This window comes from Podarcis liolepis (genome assembly GCF_965112155.1).
Source record: "Podarcis liolepis genome assembly, chromosome: 3".
Taxonomy (NCBI): domain Eukaryota; kingdom Metazoa; phylum Chordata; class Lepidosauria; order Squamata; family Lacertidae; genus Podarcis; species Podarcis liolepis.
Genome location: NC_139557.1, coordinates 20,927,498 through 20,945,700, shown reverse-complemented (window position 1 = coordinate 20,945,700; position 18,203 = coordinate 20,927,498). Strand labels below are relative to the sequence as shown.

The window sequence follows — 18,203 nt, the reverse complement described above, 5'->3', positions numbered from 1 at the left end:
AGAATGGACTGGCTCAAATATCACTACTATGTGGATGAAACACAATGTACAGCAGAAGGTTAAAAGCCCCTGACATTATTTATCTATGGCATATTAATGTAATTTACATCTTGCAACCTTTCATTTTAATAAAGATTAGCATACTCTGGAAAAGTTTTCTTTTCTATGTAGCTCTGTGAGAATGTATACAATACATTAAAAAAGGAAATTTGTTTGTCACTGTGAAAGCGACTTAGCCCATGGTTCATTGATTCAGTGCGAGTTCTTATCTTAAAATAGTTGTCCCGTATTCTCTGTTACAGGCCCTTAAAATAAACAAATACTTTTATATCTGGATAGCAAGTTTTGATTTTCCCACAGGGACCCTACATGTACTGCTTATTGTTCACTAAGTTAGGATTGTCATATTTCTAGAAGTAAGAGTCAGGACACAAAAGTCATTTAGCTTTTTTCAGGCAACATCTTTCTAGATACTTTGCCGATTTTCCAAACTCCCTGCCGGAATAAATTTCTGACATGTCTAGGAAATTCCAGACGTATGGCAAATCTAACTGTGTGTGAATATATGTTCATACCCTGAGGTGGGAAAAATGAACTGCACAGATATAAACTGAAGCAAGAGAGAAAGTAGACTAGAGCGTTGCTAGTAAAGGCTCTGTGTCTCTGATTTTTGGATACTTAATGTCAACACAGAGAGATGCACTAAAGAAGGGAGGTTAAACCTGTCAAAAAAAAGTTTCTTCTCACACAGCTATCAAAGATGTTCAGGACTTGTACAGTGGTACTTCTGGATGCAAACGGGATCCGTTCCGGAGCCCCGTTTGCATCCAGAAGTGAATGCAACACACGTCTGCACGTGCGCGGGTCGCGATTCGCCGTTTCTGCGCATGTGTGTGATGTCATTTTGACTGCGCATGCGCGAGCAGCGAAACCCGGAAGTAACACATTCTGTTACTTCCAGGTTGCCGCAGCGCACAACCCAAAAATATTTATCCCGAAGCTACTTCAACCTGAGGTATGACTGTACAGTGGTACCTCGGGTTACATACGCTTCAGGTTACAGACTCCGCTAACCCAGAAATAGTATGTCGGGTTAAGAACTTTGCTTCAAGATGAAAACAGAAATCGTGCTCCGGTGGCACGGCAGCAGCGGGAGGCCCCATTAGCTAAAGTGGTGCTTCAGGTTAAGAACAGTTTCAGGTTAAGAACAGACCTCCGGAACAAATTAAGTACGTAACCCGAGGTAACACTGTATTAGATAAAATAAACATGGGGAGTAGTAACTCCAGCCTCTGGGTGGGCAGACACAGAAGTTGCACCTGGACAACGAAGTTATAACTGGTCATACTGCTGAGCTCTCCCCTCCAAGGCACCACCTCACCCCATTTCTCATTTTGTCCCTCTCCATTCTCAGCAGGCCCCACTACTAGCTTCCAAAAGCCAACCTTTAAGGGAGCCCATTTTGGGGGGGACCTTTTGTTTTGGAGACGATCGCCCCTGGAAATGGTTACTCCTTTTTGAAGGTAGGAAGGTTGCCCACACCTCAGAAGGGATGGATGGATGGATGGATGGAAATGAAAGCCATGATAAAAGAACAGGTGCCACATTTGGGTGGAAAAGTGAGGAGAGAGAACCAAACTTTCCTCGAAACAAAATACAGTGGTACCTCAGGTTAAGTACTTAATTCGTTCTGGAGGTCCGTTCTTAATCTGAAACTGTTCTTAACCTGAGGTACCACTTTAGCTAATGGGGCCTCCTGCTGCTGCCGCACCGCCGGAGCACAATTTCTGTTCTCATCCTGAAGCAAAGTTCTTAACCTGAACCACTATTTCTGGGTTAGCAGAGTCTGTAACCTGAGGCGCATGTAACCTGAAGCGTATGTAACCCGAGGTACCACTGTAAAAAAAATTCCTTCCAGTAGCACCTTCGAGAACAACTTTCCTCAACATGGAACTAGAGCAATTTATCCCTAAAATACTTGGCTGCCTCTGCGTAGCTTTCTCCTTGCATTGAGAACTCCACTGTCGGTCAGTATATTTCGCTTTTTTATGTGTATATCCTGTTATGGAATATCAGTGACCCTATTTAATCTGCCATGCCTAAATGTTAAGTTACGTTTACATTTAATATATGAATATCATTTAAGAAATAAATCAGCCAAGTGCATTCACTGAATTGCATGATTCCACATACGTAAATTCATGTGCATTCAGTATTTTCTGCTAATAGATGAGCATACACAATATCAAATGTATAATAAGCCAAACACACCCTTTTCACAGTGGCTTGGATCCTAACTTACATGTGTCATCTGTTAAAAATACTAGACGGCAAATATCCATCACCTTCACAGAATGGTAAATACCTGAGACTAGGACTATTTGCATTTTTTAATTGCCAAAGGTTTCTGTAGCCTCACTAGTTCAGACTTAACAAACACCACTTTTCATAAACACAGCAAAATAATTAATGTTTTTGTCTTGTGGGTATCCCGTCAAATTCCTGTCACAGATTGCCTGCCAATTTTATGAAAAGGTCTGGCTATTTTTTTAAAAAAAGGCTTTGAAATACCTGATTCTGATTCACATATTTTTCCAGTTTTTGTTCTGCCTCACTCTGTAATAATTTAAGACCCTCCCCTGGTTTTCTCATTTTTTCCTAAGTGGTGGGGAAAGGCCCACAGTACTTTTTTCAGAGGGAATATAAGGTGAGCTGAATTTGAAGGTTTTGGCTCTCTATCTTCACTGTCATGGAATGCACCTAAGGCACAAAATAATAGCAATTGCTGAGGCTGCTTGTTAAATGCACATCTATCAGCCACCTTCACCTGTGCATCGCATGAAGGGGAATCACTGGAAGAATGAGGCTGGTTCCTCTGGCCCCACTCTCAGTATTGCATAGTGCTGATGATTCCTACTCCGATTGTTCACATATTAGCCGTGGACATCAGAGGGATGCCATGTGCATAGCTGTCAAGTGTCCCTTATTTGGCGGGACAGTCCCTTATCCCAGCACCATGTCCCGCTGCTGTCCCTTATTGATGAGGCTTCATTTAGCTGCTGGCTGGGCTTTCTGCCTTTGGCTCAGAGGGGCTCAGAAGTTGAACATACCTGTGCCCGGAAAATCCCTTATTTTCAAATCTGTAAGTTGACAGCTATGGCCATGTGACTTCAGGTATGGGACCAGAAGTACAGCCCCATTCTAAGCATGTCCCCCCCCCCCCACAATACACACCTGAAGAGCAGTGTCAGTTTTACATATAAGCTAAACAAGCTATAGCTTAGGACCCCACTCTCTTAGCCCCCCCCAAAAAAAACTTAAAGGAAAAAAGAACTGGATGTACATTTCCAAAATATAAGATAAAATACATATTTTGTTAGGTGCAAATGGCTTTAGATACCTATTAGGTCCATAAATTACCATATAGCGTACAGTGGTACCTCGGGTTAAGTACTTACAGTGGTGCCCCGCAAGACGAATGCCTCGCAAGACGGAAAACTCGCTAGACGAAAGAGTTTTCCGTTTTGGAGGTGCTTCGCAAAACGACAATGTCTTGCGAGTTCCTGCTGGTTTTTTCCCCTCCCCCCCTTTTCTAAGCCGCTAAGCTGCTTATCAGCTGATCCGATCAGCAGATAAGCCGCTAAAAGCCGCTAATAGCGCTAATCCGTCAATGGGCTTGCTTCGCAAGACAAAAAAACCGCTAGACGAAGAGAATCACAGAACGGATTCTTTTCGTCTTGCGAGGCACCACTGTAATTCGTTCCGGAGGTCTGTTCTTAACCTGAAACTGTTCTTAACCTGAAGACCACTTTAGCTAATGGGGCCTCCTGCTGCCGCCGCGTCGCCGGAGCCTGATTTCTGTTCTTATCCTGATGCAAAGTTCTTAACCTGAAGCTATTTCTGGGTTAGCGGAGTCTGTAACCTGAAGCGTATGTAACCCGAGGTACCACTGTATATTCAACACAAAAAACAGAGACAATTCATTGTTGACGAAGGACAGCTAGACATATAAAGGGCCCCATTACCTTCAGTAGCTTAGGGCCTCATCAGACCTAAATCTGGCTCTGCTGAAGAGGGCTATCAATTTTCATGGCAAAACCCGAATGGCTTTAAAAGAGGATTAGACAAATTCATGTAGGAGAAAGGCTATCAGCGACCATGTTCTCCACTCCAGAGTTGGAGGCAGTAGGACTCTGAATGCCAGTTATGGGGAATCACCAGAGTGCTGCTATGGTCAGATCCTGCTCTCAGGCTCCCTACTGGTGTCTGTGGAAAAAGGATGCTGAACTAGATGGGTCAGTCTTCTTCTGGCTGATCCTCTTATGTTCTTTATCTTGCACAATACTTTGATCAGAGGTTAGGACTATCTTGTTTTGCAATGTGTGCCTCCTTGCTTTAAATTGTTTTTACTCTTCCTAACATGGCCCTGTTTCTCCTGCATCAAAATCCAATCTTCCTGGTCGCCCATCAACACTTCCTTGTTTTCTTTCAGAGTCTACAATGTAGATGAATGATATGCCTTTTGAATGATGCCCAAAGCCACCTGGGTAAGCTGGAATTTCAATCAATACTTTATTCTGCCAGTCTTTGATGAAAGCTACCCAGGGTTGCTGTTTCCAAGATAAAACTGCCTAAGATCACCTTTGGATGAATCAAATACTCACAACTTGAGAGATACTTTATTAACTACTATCACAAACATATTAGTGGTTTTGCTCTGCATCTCTCTCTCTCTCTCTCTCTCTCTCTCTCTCTCTCTCTCTCTCTCTCTCTCTCTCTTTGTGTGTGTTTTAACTTATCCCTATTTTGATTATTTAGATAATAACATTTATATGGTTTCAGGGAACAAGGAATCCAATTTGTCAAATAACAGCATTTTATAACAGACAACTATTATTATATACAGTGATACCTCCGGTTGCGAACGGGATCCGTTCCGGAGCCCTGTTCGCAACCTGAAATAAATGCAACCCGCGTCTGCGCATGCACAGGTCGCAATTCACCGCTTCTGCGCATGTGTGTGACATCATTTTGCACGTCTGCGCATGTGCGAGCGGTGAAACCTGGAAGTAACCCTTTCCGGTACTTCCGGGTCACCATGGGATGCAACCTGAAAAGACGTAACCTGAAGCTAACATAACAAGAGGTATGAATGTAGTGACCTCCCTGGGGCACAAGTCTGGGCAGGTCCTGGACTCCCCAGATGATAAGACCCTGCTCTCGACCTTGCTGATGTGGTCCAAAGGAAAGCAGAGCAATAGGTCTGGCACCATTTTAGCTGCGGGGGTTGCCAGAAGGAGGAGTAAAAAGGTAAAAGGTAAAGGACCCCTGGACGGTTAAGTCCAGTCAAAGGCAACTATGGGGTTGCGGCGCTCATCTTGCTTTAGGTTGAGGGAGCCAGCATTTGTCCACAGACATCTTTCCAGGTCATGTGGCCAACATGACTAAACCGTTTCTGGAGCAACGGAACACTGTGACGGAAACCAGAGCGCATGGAAACGCCATCTACCTTCTCGCCGCAGCGATACCGACCGTATTTTTCGCCCTATAGGACGCACCTTTTCCCCTCCAAAAATGAAGGGGAAATGTGTGTGCGTCCTATGGGGCGAATGCAGGCTTTCGCTGAAGCCTGGAGAGCCCCAGCGCCAGCCCCACAAAGTCGGGGGACAGCGGGGAGGCGGAACGCCACCATCCCGCTGTCTCCCAATGTGGTTTGGAGGCTGACGGCGGGGAGACCCCGCCACCAGCCCCGCAAGCTCCGGGGACAGTGGGGAGGCACAGTGCGTCTTCCCGCTGTCCCCCGGACCTGGTCTGAAGGTGGGCGGCGGGGAGAAGAGCGCTTCTCTCCGCTGCCAGCCCCACAAGCGCTGGGGGGGGGATATTTTTTTCTTCTTTATTTCCCCCCCAAAAAACTTGGTGCGTCCTATGGGGCGAAAAATACGGTATTTATCTACTTGCATTAGTGTGCTTTCAAACTGCTAAGTTGGCAGGAGCTGGGACAGAGCAATAGGAGCTCACCCCGTTGTGCGGATTTGAACTGCCGACCTTACTATCAGAAAGTCCAAGAAGCTCAGAGGTTTAGACCAGTGTTTCCCAACCTTTTTTGGGCAAAGGCACACTTGTTTCATGAAAAAAATCTCGAGGCACACCACCATGCCAGATGGGGAAAGGTCACTTTTTACTTATGTAAAAAAAAATAAAAAAATAGTAACAGCATAGAAGGTAATGGTTATCTCTTTGATGTCTGATGGGAGGGCATTCCACAGGGCGGGCGCCACTACCGAGAAGGCCCTCTGCCTCGTTCCCTGTAACCTCACTTTTCACAGTGAGAGAATTGCCAGAAGGCCCTTGGCACTGGATCTCAGTGTCTGGGCTGAACGATGGTGGCGGAGACGCTACTTCAGGTATACTGGACCGAAACCGCTTAGGGCTTTAAAGGTCAGCACCAACACTTTGAATTGTGCTCGGAAAGGTACTGGGAGCCAATGTAGGTCTTTCAAGACTGTCGTTACGTGGTCTCGGCGGCAGGTAGCAGCGCTCACAGCTTACGGACTGCACCGTGTAACAGGTGTCTGGCCCAGCAGTCTAAGGCGGACAAGCCACTGAAACAGGCATTCAGAATCCATTCATTTCATAAAACCTGCAGGGTTCAATCTCTGTGTTTGTGTTTGTGTATGTGTGTGTTTCTGTTTTGCCCAAGGGTCTGGGGGTGGGAGAGAGCTCTTTAGCATGATGCTTTTAAAACAATTAAATTATCAACAAACAAACCTGATGATACGAATAGCAACGTCAGGTGCTACGGGGGGGGGGGGGGAGAAGGGGGCCTACTTGGAAGTAAATACTGCGTCCAGGCGCAATTAGCGCTGATTTAAGGTGCACCAAGACTGCCTAAAAACCTCACCAAAGATATGCAACAAAGCGCTTCATTGCAGAGGGGAGAGTTTGTGCACCGTGGAGGCTGGAGGGCTTCTATTCTACATGCGGGGGTTGGGGGGGCGAGGAAAATGTGCTCCGTGGGGGGGCGGGGAAGGCAAGAAAAGGAGCTGAGCTCTAACTATAGGCTCCCACGCTTGAGCAGGCCCGACTCGGTGGGGCGGACCACCCTCTCTCCTGGAGGAGGAGGAGGAAGAGGAGGAGGAGATTCCCATCCACGGCGTGGCCTCCCGCGCTCCTGAACGGGAAATCTCTGCAGCCCAAGACTCTCCGCGAGGCAGCTCCTCCCTTCCTGCCTTGAGCCGCCGCCAGCCGCGCCCCCTCCCCAGTTATCTGCTGCCTGCCAAGCCCCGTCCCTCTTCATTGTCCTCCCCTTCTGTTTATTCCCCTTCCTCCATCCCTCGCTTTTTCCCCTCTCTTTCCTTTTTTTAAAAAAATATTTTCTCTTCCCCTTCTTTTTTTCCACCCTTTCTTTTTTCTCTTTCTCTCCCCCCCCCCCCCCCGCCCTCCTGGGTTAAAGGATTTGAGCAATGGGTCTGGAGGTGGAGCTCGTCGGAGGATTAGCCCGACTCGCCCGCCTCCCTCCCACGGCACACTAGGCAACGTCCGGCGGCACACTAGTGTGCCGCGGAACACCGGTTGGGAAACACTGGTTTAGACCACAGTGCCACCTGCGTCCCAGCCAGGAGGAGGAATACAAGGTGACATCCTACTGTCTTAGAGACTCCACTCCGAATTTGTGTAGGGTTTACCCCTTAGCCTTTTTCTCTCCCAAAGATGTCCCACAAGGCAGCAGAGGTTTAGGTTAAGAGTTTTCCTTCTCCTAGATGGGCTACCTTCCCAGGTTGACGAGCCCCATCTGCCCCTCATTACCCCCCCCCTACAGCACATGCAGAAAAAAAACCACCTTATTGACTATTGGACCCACTATTGGTCTCATCTGCCTCCAGAGAAGACATCAACAATATCTATCAAAGCCATGTCAACTCAGGAGAGTAGTTTTATTTGGTTTTACTTTTCATTTCCAAGGCCATACCCATTTGGGTTTTTGACTAGGCCTGTTGTGCATACACTCTTTGAAAAGGAAAAAAGCAAGAGTATCAAACCGGGTCTGGAAACTTATGCAATGGTCCGTTGCTCAGAGTAAATGTGTCACTGCCATAGTAAACAAAAAGTTGGTAGTCAGACCAAAGTTCTGTGAGGTAGGACTGAGAGGTGTTTTTTTTTTTAAGGCTCACATTTGTTCAGATTTTCAGAATAATTTACAGCTTGGTTTTGGGCATTCTTAGAGTTATTTTTGCAAACCCTGTTTGACGGAATGACCTAATGTGTATTTGAGGCTTCTTTTGTGGCCCTTAGGTTATAGAAGATAATTCTGCAGAGAGAAAAAATCCTGGTTGAAATATGTTCCAATAGAAACAACAAAGGAAACTTGTGAATGGGCCAGTAATTGGATTTCAAAACTGCACAGCCACTGGTGACATGATTAATAAACTCAGCAGCACTAATAGGATTTGCAATCTCGCTATGTCAGTATCTTACTTGTAGGGTTAATTTCCCTTTCCCACGTGCTAATTTAGCTCAATATAGAATCATTTCACTCCATGTCCCTGGAAGACAGTTCAGGAACTTCAATTGGTTCTGAATGCTGCAGCCTCAATGGTGTCTATGATCCACATTGGCTGATTCTGCTGCAGCTTGACTGACAGCCCACTGAACTTAAAAGATTGTTCTTTTGCGCATCTGATAGCACTGCAAGTTAGTTGCACTTAAGACTCACTATTTCCAATGAGAACTAAGTGATGATAAATTTGCCCTACAGCATTCAATGGAATCTAAATGCAACAAACTTACAGTGCAATCATCACATAGGAATACCTTCTCAGAAGTAAGCTCCACCAGTGGCGTAGCGTGGGGGGTGCCAGGGGTGCCAGCCGCACCGGGCGCAACATTTTGGGGGGCGCGTTTGGCCGGCTCCCCTCAAGGAAGCGGGAACCTCTCCAAGGCACAGCGTGCCGTCGGTAGAGGAAAAAAGCCGAGCAGCAGCAGCAGCAAAGTCGGGAGGAGGAGGAGGTGGAGCGAGCCTGCTAAGAATTCCTCGCAGCTGGCCATCCAACCTCCAGCGAAGGAGGGCCCCGCTCCACCTTCCGAGGGAGCCTGCTAGGACCCCCGGCTCCCTGCAGGTGGCTCACAACCCCCGCTACCCCGGCCGGGGCTCGGGGAGGATGGGAGCCGCCTGCTGGGCTGGCACAGCTGCGTGTGAAGGCGCGGAGGGAGGCGCTCCCAGGGCTGCCGGTGGCCTTTCCCCGCACGCGAAGGAGCAAGGGCGGCGGCGGCGGCGAGGCTGCGCAACAGCCGCTGCGTGAGAACGAGCCCTTGCCCAGCCCGGGGGACGATCCGGAGGCCCTCTCCGAGCGCGTCGCGTGTAGCCAGCCTGCCAGCCTGCCTGCCAGGGTGGAGCAAAGCGGCGGAGTGGGGAGAGGTTGCCCTTCTTCGCACGCAAACCCCCCCGTCACGCCTTAAATCCACCCTCCCACAAACTAGGAGCGAGCAGTTGAGAGGGAACAGCTGAGAGCCACGAGCAGCTTTTTCTGAAAATGCCCTTTAAAAAAAAAATCCTAAAATTTATAAACCGCTTGACAGCTACAAAAGCGGTTTGCCAAGAGAATAAAACTGCCAGGAAACAGTGGTGTAGCGTGGGGGGTGCAGGGGGGGCCGGCCGCACCGGCCGCAACATCTGGGGGTTAGGGTTAGGGGGCGCAAATCCACGGGTTAGGGGGCGCAAATTACTTGCCTTGCCCCGGGTGCTGCCAACCCACGCTACGCCACTGAGCTCCACTGAGTTCAATGAAACATGCTTCCAGTTAAGTGTACTGGAGCCTTAGCCTGGATCCAAATCACAGTTTAGTGAAGTAGTAAACTGGGGTAATTTAACAGATAGTGTTATGACTCACAGCTGTAACCAGAGCTTTGATTAGAGTAGCTTGTTTGTTTTCATGCACAAAGGTGCCATACATCCGGACATTACCAGGATTTCAAGGGCAGAAATGACGTACAGGGGGAATTCCTGAGATGTGGCAAAAAAATGTGGTTTTTTGGCATTTTTGTTTTTGTTTTTTAACATCTTTATTAAAAGTTCAAAAAGTACATAATTATATGTGCACTGAGCATGGTGAGATGTAAATAAAAAAGAGAAAAAGAGAAACAGAACCCGCATAGAAGGAAAAATAAAGGGGGGAGGGGGGGAAACCAAAACTGTGTATTTTACAAGGTTGTTATTGCACTTCACCAGATTTTAACTTATTACAGTATTTGCAAGAATGGATTCCAAATATCATTGAATTTGTGCATGGCAAGTCTGCGTTTATATGCAAGTTGTTCATATGCTTGTATAAGTATCTTTTTTTGGTGTTTTTGTAAAAGAAAAGCTCAACAACTTTCAGGGTGTCCTGGTTTTTACTTTTTGAAACATGGCAACCCTGAACAAAGAGCAATTCTGTTCTTGCGTGCCATCCCAATCTCAGAGCTGTGTGAGATTTCAGGGGTTCCAGGCGCTTACACAGATATTGAACCTGAGCTTACAAGTCAGGGGCTCACAGCATTAACCCCTCAAGAAGGCCTTGCTTTTTCCATAGCCACAGCCTTGGATTTCCTTAGAAATCAAGCATGTCTCTCCCTTACATGCTTCAACCTGCTGCCTGCTTCTAGCTCTCACACACCTCCAACTCTGGCTTCTGTCTTTCGATAACTACCAACCAGTTGAGGAAAGGGAGCATCACACATTTGTCCTCTGGCACAGAGCCATTTCCTTTGTTACCTTAACAACACATACAAGGGCCATTACCTCACCAGGAAGACAGCATGGCTATTTCAGGAACTGATTCTTTGCTGGACCCAGGAAACAGAAGAGACTCAAGCATACAGCCTAACCACCTGCATAAAAAAACCCCTCACAACACTATAATGTTGAGTTTTGGGGTTCTTCTGCAAAAATTATGCTGCTTCAGTGTGTTTAGTTGGAGAGAAGGGAAGCTTCCAACATGTCTTTCCTGTCATATGGTATTAGTTCTGGGATTCTACACACCTGATAGATATGGTCTGAAAAGTTTAGAAACCCATTAAGGTGGTTAGAGGACGGAATGAACTCAGAAACAACAAAAAAGGCAATTTAATGACTCATTCATTCCTGCAACTGAAATGATCTGAATCTTTTCTTCAAATCTGGCAGGACACTTACTTAACATAAACGAGGTCTGAGACATAACACAAACAAAATGAATGCTTGTCCTGACTTTCTCTGGTTTCTTGAAGTCACTCTCTACTTCACAAGGCCTTCCTTCTTCTTCTTTTTGTATGGACACTATATACTGGGCCAAAGAAGTTTCCAAAAACGTTGGAAGGAAAGAATTTGTGATGGCAACCCATGCTCAAACAGATCAGTCACAGCAGCACATGGAGTGGTTTTTTCCAAAGCTAAAACACCTTCAAATCAGGTACTGGGTGAAGACTGAATCCACGCTCTGCCCAAGCAGCTGATCAGCAGAATATTAGCGATTTTTAAAGGCTGCATGTGAGAACTACATACAGAGGATGCATTTTGCATTGGTTGAGGACGGAAGTTTTCATTCCTTCCTCATTCATCCTCTTCTGCTCAGATCAGCTCAGGAGGGGCGAGAATACTCGGGCGAGAATACGCACCTGTAAGCTTATTTGTGTATGTGTAGTGCCCCTGTCCAGATTGGGGTAAGGAGAGGGCGACCAAGATGTTAAAGGTGTGGCAACCCAGCCTTCTGAGGAACAGATGAGGGAGTCAGGCATTGCTAAGCCTGCAGAAGAGAAGACTTGAGAGGTGATGATCGTGATCTTCAAATATCTGAAGGGCTGTCGCGTTGAAGATGGAGAGAACGTTTCTGATCTAGAGGGTAGGACCTGAACTGATGGAATGAAAGAAGGAGATTCCGACTAAACACGGGAAAAAACTTTTCTGAGGGTAAGAGCTTTTGGACAGCGGAAATGTGGAAATGTCTTGGAATGGGGTGGACTCATTTATTGGATGTTTCTAAACAGAGGTTCAATGGCCATATATCAGAGATTCTTTTGCTACGATTCCTGCATTGCAGAAGCCTCCTGTTTTCCAGGCACATCCCTGATTTAGAGAAGCCATCCTGGTTTCTGATTTAACCCCAGGACGTCCCGCTTTTCCTTAGGATGTCCCTATTTTAATTAGAAAAATCTTGGAGGGTACAGAGTTATCCAACCCCACAAGCCGTCTGAAGGCGGATGGTTTTTTAAAAATGTTTAATTATGTTTTTTATATGTGTTGGGCAGCCCAGTTAGATGGGTGGGGTAGAAATAGTAAAATTATCCTTATGGATAATGGGACGTCCCTATTTTCATAGGAGAAAATGTTGGAAGGTATTGCTCAGGGTCGCTTCCAAATTTTTGCCTTTTAAAATTTAGAGTTTTATGATGTGAGAGTTGGAAGGGACCCCGAGGGTCATCTAATCCAACCCCCTGCAATGAAAGAATCTCAGCTATAGCATCCATGACAGAGGGCCATCCAACCACTTGTTTTATTAATATTATTACAGGGGTACCTTGGTTTAAGAACAGCTTTGTTTATGAACAACTTGGATTAAGAACGCTGCAAACCCGGAAGTAGGTGTTTTGGTTTGGGAACTTTGCCTTGGAAGCAGAACATGTTTCGCTTCCTGTTGAGTTTTGTTCCATTTTTAAATTGAGTCCCCTGCTGCTATGGGAAAGCGCACCTTGGTTTAAGAACGCTTTGGTTTAAGAACGGACTTCCGGAACGGATTAAGTTCATAAACCAAGGTACCACTGTATTTTTATTTGCATATATAATGTTCCCTACAATTGCATTGTAGGGAACATATATAATATATAACATATATAATTGTAGGGAATATATATAACATATATAATTGTAGGGAACATATATAATTGTAGGGAACATATATAATGTTCCCTACAATTCCCTACAATTTATTTGCATATATAATGTTCCCTGCAATCCCTACACAGATCTGGCTGGCACAGGGCACAAAACCACAGCTCGCCCCTATACACGAAGCCAAGCCAGAGCACAACTAAGTGCAGTACAGCCATCTTCTCAGAAAAACTCTTCACAAGCTCAAGAGGTCAAGACACGAAAGCTTTAGCAACTAATCCACACTTAATGACCCACCTAAGTGGTACTCAGAATATCACTCAAGAAATCACTCAAGATATCCCTCAAGTAATTAAGGAACAAAAGAAGAAAAGGCACACTAACCTGGGAACTTCCTCTCTGCCCAGAACGTTGGAGGCTATACACCACACCCCCTCAACAGTATTTATAGGAACTCAAACACTGAGATCCTGCTCTGTTCCAGTAACAAGAAGCCGAAAGCACCAGCCTGAAGATGACGAGTGAGACCTCGTCGAAACGTCGCCTAGACACCCCAACTCTTACACGGGAAGACACCCGAAGACACCAAAACCTGCATATATATATATATATATGTATATGTATATATATATATATATATATATATATATATATATATATATATAAAATTATGTGTATATACATAACTAATATATGTGTATATATAACTAATTATACTAACATATGTGTATATATAACTAATTATGTGTATAATTATGTGTATGTGTATACACATAAACACACACTGCCATAAATACTATTAGCATTATTTAAAATAATAATAATTATTCCCCGTAAGATTCCGTAGCCCATACCCATTAAAAACCGCATGTGCTCCGTTTAGCTGCCATCGGAGCGAATGTCTCAAACTAACCCGGAAGCTCCGAAACGTTCGGCAGTCTTCATTTCTTGAATAGATCTATGGTTGGGGCCTTCCCGCTGACGTCACGGCAGGAGAGTCGCGCGACGCTGCCTCAGCCCCAACGGCTGCCACGAAGGACAGTTGGGCGCGAGCGGGCGGGCGCGCACGCGCGAGGGAAGGAAGGGGGCTTTGTTCCCACGGTAGATATTTTGTGGCGGGTTGGGAGGGAGAGCTGCTTGTTGGGAACCGAACTCACATCCGAACAGCGGCCGTTAAAATAATAATAATAATAATAATGGACCGAGGCTCGACAGCTGAGTCTGCGCCTACGCTGAACGTCCTGCGTGATGCGCACGCAGCGTTTCGGGAGCAACGGTACGAAAGGGCGGAAGAGCTGTACAGCAGCTACATCGAGTACTGCGCATGCGCCAGCAGGTGGGACGTCCAGTTCCAATAGACGAGATTAATATCGTGTGTGTGTTTCGCAGGGAAGCTGTTATGTATTTTCTCTCTCCCCCTCATCCAAAATCATTCAACGTCTCTGCTGCAGTAATGAACTTCACAGCCCCTTCCCTTCGTTTTCTCTTTTAAAAGGGGAGGAGGGGAAAGGAAAGAGGCAGTGTGGTGTAGTGGTTAGAGTACCAGACTGCGTGATCTGGGATGGCAGGATTCAAATCCTCCCACTGGGCCATGAAGCTCACTAGGGGACCTTGGGTCAGTCACTACTGCCTCAAACTTGCCTCCCAGGGTCGATGTGGAGGATAAAATGAGGAGGGGGAGGACTACTGACGTCACATTACAATCCTTTGAGTAAAGGGTGGAATTTAAATGCCAACGACATGAGGATTTGGGAAACAGACCTCAGTGTCATTTACACAGGAAGTGAATTTGCAAGCAATCCCAAGGCTGCAATTCTGTGTACTTTTACTTCAAAGGCAAGCCTCACTGTACTGAGTAAACATGCACAGGATTAGCCCTGGGTTGTTGCTTAAGATGTTGCAACAGATCTGTGACTACTGTGTGCATCTTCTTCCTGTAGTTCCAAAGTATGGATTTTAAGCAATTTTGTTTTGTTTTATTCACCTAATTTTTAAGACTCACTTTATTGCAGCCGTGTCTTAATTTTTTATAATCTTGACAGATTTTCTGTGTCATTTTCTGTTTAGGCATCACAATTCTTTGTAGGTGAGAATAACTCTCTTCCCTTTCTTTTCATCAGTCATGATCTGGCAACAGCATTTAACAACAGGGGACAGATCAAGTATTTGAGAGTTGACTTCTATGAAGCAATGGAGGATTATACATCAGCTATAGAAGCCTGGCCTGAATTTGAAGTCCCATACTATAACCGAGGATTAATATTATATAGGCTAGGTATGGAACTAAGCTTTCCTTATTGGATATTTAAATGCATTTCTTTGTCCTAATTCAATTGGCAACATTCAGAGTAGGTTCTCTTGACAGATGACTTTAAAACTTTCTACCTTCTGGGAACCTTTTCCACTTTGTTGAGGAACCCCTGTCTAGCAAGATTCTTGTGTGCACATCAGTGCTCTTAGGCTTCACTTGTATGATGTGAGGCTGCACCCTATCATCATCATCACTATAATTTATTATTTATACCCCGCCCATCCAGCTGGGTTTCCCCAGCCACCCTGGGCGGCTCCCAACAGATTAAAAAACCCAAAACATCAAATATTAAAATCTTCCCTAATCAGGGCAGACTTCAGGCTTGCAGGATCAATCCCAAGATCCACAGAATAGTGGCTAATTCTAACTTAAAGGTAAAGGGGACCCCTGACCATTAGGTCCAGCTGTGGCCAACTCTGGGGTTGCGGTGCTCATCTTGCTTTATTGGCCGAGGGAGCCGGCGTACAGGTTCCGGATCATGTGGCCAGCATGACTAAGCCGCTTCTGGCGAACCAGAGCAGCACACGGAAATGCCGTTTACCTTCCCGCCGGAACGGTACCTATTTATCTACTTGCACTTTGACGTACTTTCAAACTGCTAGGTTGGCAGGAGCAGGGACCAAGCAACGGGAGCTCACCCCATTGCAGGGATTCGAACCGCCAACCTGATCGGCAAGTCCTAGGCTCTGTGGTTTAACCCACAGCGCCACCCATGTCCCAATTCTAACTTAAAATTAAATAATTCTATGTGCAGGAATTAGTTTTGAGCTGAATTTCTGATTAGCCCCAGCTTCCTTATATTCAACAGTATAATCAGAGGTTCTGCTGCTGCTAAACATTTGAGAGGTATCTATTTTCTGCTCCTTGCCCTAGCATAAACCCAGTGCTCTCCTGTGGTTGTGCACTGCCAGGGCTTATCAGGGGTCCTCAAACTTTTTCAGCAGGTCCACTGTCCCTCAGACCTTGTGGGGAGCCGGACTATATTTTGAAAAATATATAAAAATGAATTCCTATGCACACTACACATATTGTATTCATTTTAAATAAAAGGACACAATATTCTATGCAAGAGCACCAGGCAGGCCCCACAAATAACCCAGAGATGCATTTTAAATAAAAGGACACATTCTACTCAGGTAAGCCACCTCCTGACTCTCCCCTCCTCCACAGCACCAAACGAGCCCCGGTGGCTGCTTACCTGTGTCTTGCGAGTGGCAGGGGCTGCTGGTGGTGGAGGGGAGACGATGAGTGGTGCACAAAAGGGCTCTGGAGAGGAGCTGGCACCAACAAAGCCCAGCCCCCTTCCTCCTTTAGGCAGGGCGGGGAGAAGCCAGGAGGAGGGAGGAGGCACTGCTGCCGCCGTGTGAGGGAGAGGGAGGGAGAGAGGAGGGAAAGAACTCGCTCGCTGGCGATCCATGCGGTGATTCCCGGACCTTCCGTGGGCCGGATTTAGAAGGCAATTGGGCCTGATCCGGCCCATGAGCCTTAGTTTGCTGACCCATGGCTTATTGCTAGTGTAGGTGAGCAGTCTTTCCAGAAACCTTGTTGCCATCATCAGTCCTTCCACTGAGGAAACCCAGATTTCAGCAGAACACAGAGTAAGCCCCCCTTCTGAATGCCAACACATCCCCTTTAACAAATGGAATAAAAAGGTAATGCAAAACTGTAGCAGCACATTTCGTGATTTCCCTTGGGTTTACATAACACCATATTCCCTAAAGATTCCACTTTAGAAATGCAGTACTGTAAAAATAAAGTGTTTGTGCAATGTTTGACCCTAGAACACAATGACCCACTATCTGAAAGGGCACAGTGTCCATAATGTGTGTTGACTTTGTAAAAGCTGCTTTGTTTCCTGTTTGTTTGAAGATTCTGCCCTTTATCTAATAAATCACAGCACACAAGTAAAAGTTTTATGAAGAAGATTCAAACTAATGTATCAGAAATAGATCAGTTCCAAGTATGATGGCAGTGACTGAAACCTTGCTTAATCTCCTGCTCAATCTGGTATACTTCTACTGTACATGTAAATGGTTTACTCAAGCATTTGGATAGTTCCTAAACACAAGTCTACACAATTGCACTGTAATACCCATTGCTTTGTCTTATTGGGCCTATGAATTAGGATTAGTATTGGGTCAAACATTGCACAATTCTAGGGTCAAACATTGCACAAACACTTTATTTTTACGCTAATATATGAGGTGAAAACACCCACTGTAGGCAAAGGAACAGTGCACTGAAATGGCCTCAGAGGCAAGGGGGGACATAACTGCTTTTTAATAGATTCTATATCCTACATTGTAATTCTGTCTACTCATGCATCCAGATGATTGAAGCCTCAATCACACAGACATACAAAAATAAATTAGTTCAGAGTTTATTATTCTGTATATTAATCATTACACTATACCAAGGAATAGTATGTGGTGTGCACTTTTTGTGTCTTTGGAAAACAAAAGCGTGCAAATAATTATTATTCATTTATGAAATTTGTTAGGGCAACTCAACAAATTTGGGTTTTGTAGGAGGTTCTGTGAGAGACAATGAAAGTAAGGAGTTGCAGTTTCTGCAGGGCAACAAGATTAAATATACTGTATTCATAGAAGAGATACAGAAAAATAGTACAATAGTCATATGCAGAGTAAGACAAAAGCATCTTTTTCATTTCTTTTTTGAGGCAGGTTTCTTTGATGAAGCCATGAAGGATTTCAACAAGGTCTTGGAGCTAAACCCTAAGTTTGAAGATGCTTCTCTGAGTTTAAAGCAGACTATTCTTGATAAAGAAGAAAAGCTAAAAAGAAACTATTGAAATTCTACTCCAGATGAACCTGGACAAACTTGAGATTCGATTACCTGGTAATAGGAACACACATATTTCCTCTGCCTTAGATTACCTGGTAATAGGAACACACATATTTTCCCCACCCCACTCCACTATGTTAATTTGTTAAATTTAAAGTCAGTTAATTTGAAGTGTAACCTGTTTGTACTGTGGATTTTTTCTAGTAACAGAGCAGATTATTTTTTAAAAGTACTGTATTAACCTTG

The 18,203-nt window shown here is 45.3% G+C and overlaps 1 protein-coding gene and 1 long non-coding RNA gene across 2 annotated transcripts in view; one reads left to right on the top strand and one right to left on the bottom strand.

The window, feature by feature from the left end:
• Positions 1-13,859, bottom strand: part of LOC310703488 — a 14,504-nt gene extending 645 nt beyond the window's left edge. The window contains exons 1-2 of the long non-coding RNA XR_014524184.1: positions 13,755-13,859; positions 11,632-11,867 (exon numbers count right to left, since the gene is read on the bottom strand). This is a non-coding gene — a long non-coding RNA (uncharacterized lncRNA). The remainder of the gene's footprint in view (positions 1-11,631; positions 11,868-13,754) is intronic.
• On the top strand, positions 13,847-18,203 carry TTC32 (tetratricopeptide repeat domain 32). Its single transcript, XM_083495807.1, has 3 exons — positions 13,847-14,177; positions 14,962-15,116; positions 17,837-18,203. Exons 1-3 carry the CDS (start codon positions 14,038-14,040, stop codon positions 17,962-17,964), a joined length of 423 nt encoding a protein of 140 aa, XP_083351933.1. The 5' UTR covers positions 13,847-14,037; the 3' UTR covers positions 17,965-18,203.

Excerpts from the sequence above, each read along its gene's own strand:
- TTC32 (XM_083495807.1), top strand. The coding sequence starts at position 14,038 with ATGGACCGAGGCTCGACAGCTGAGTCTGCGCCTACGCTGAACGTCCTG. Across the intron at positions 14,178-14,961 it reads TACTGCGCATGCGCCAGCAG|TCATGATCTGGCAACAGCAT; the intron begins GTGGGACGTCCA and ends TCTTTTCATCAG. Across the intron at positions 15,117-17,836 it reads ATTAATATTATATAGGCTAG|GTTTCTTTGATGAAGCCATG; the intron begins GTATGGAACTAA and ends TTTTTGAGGCAG.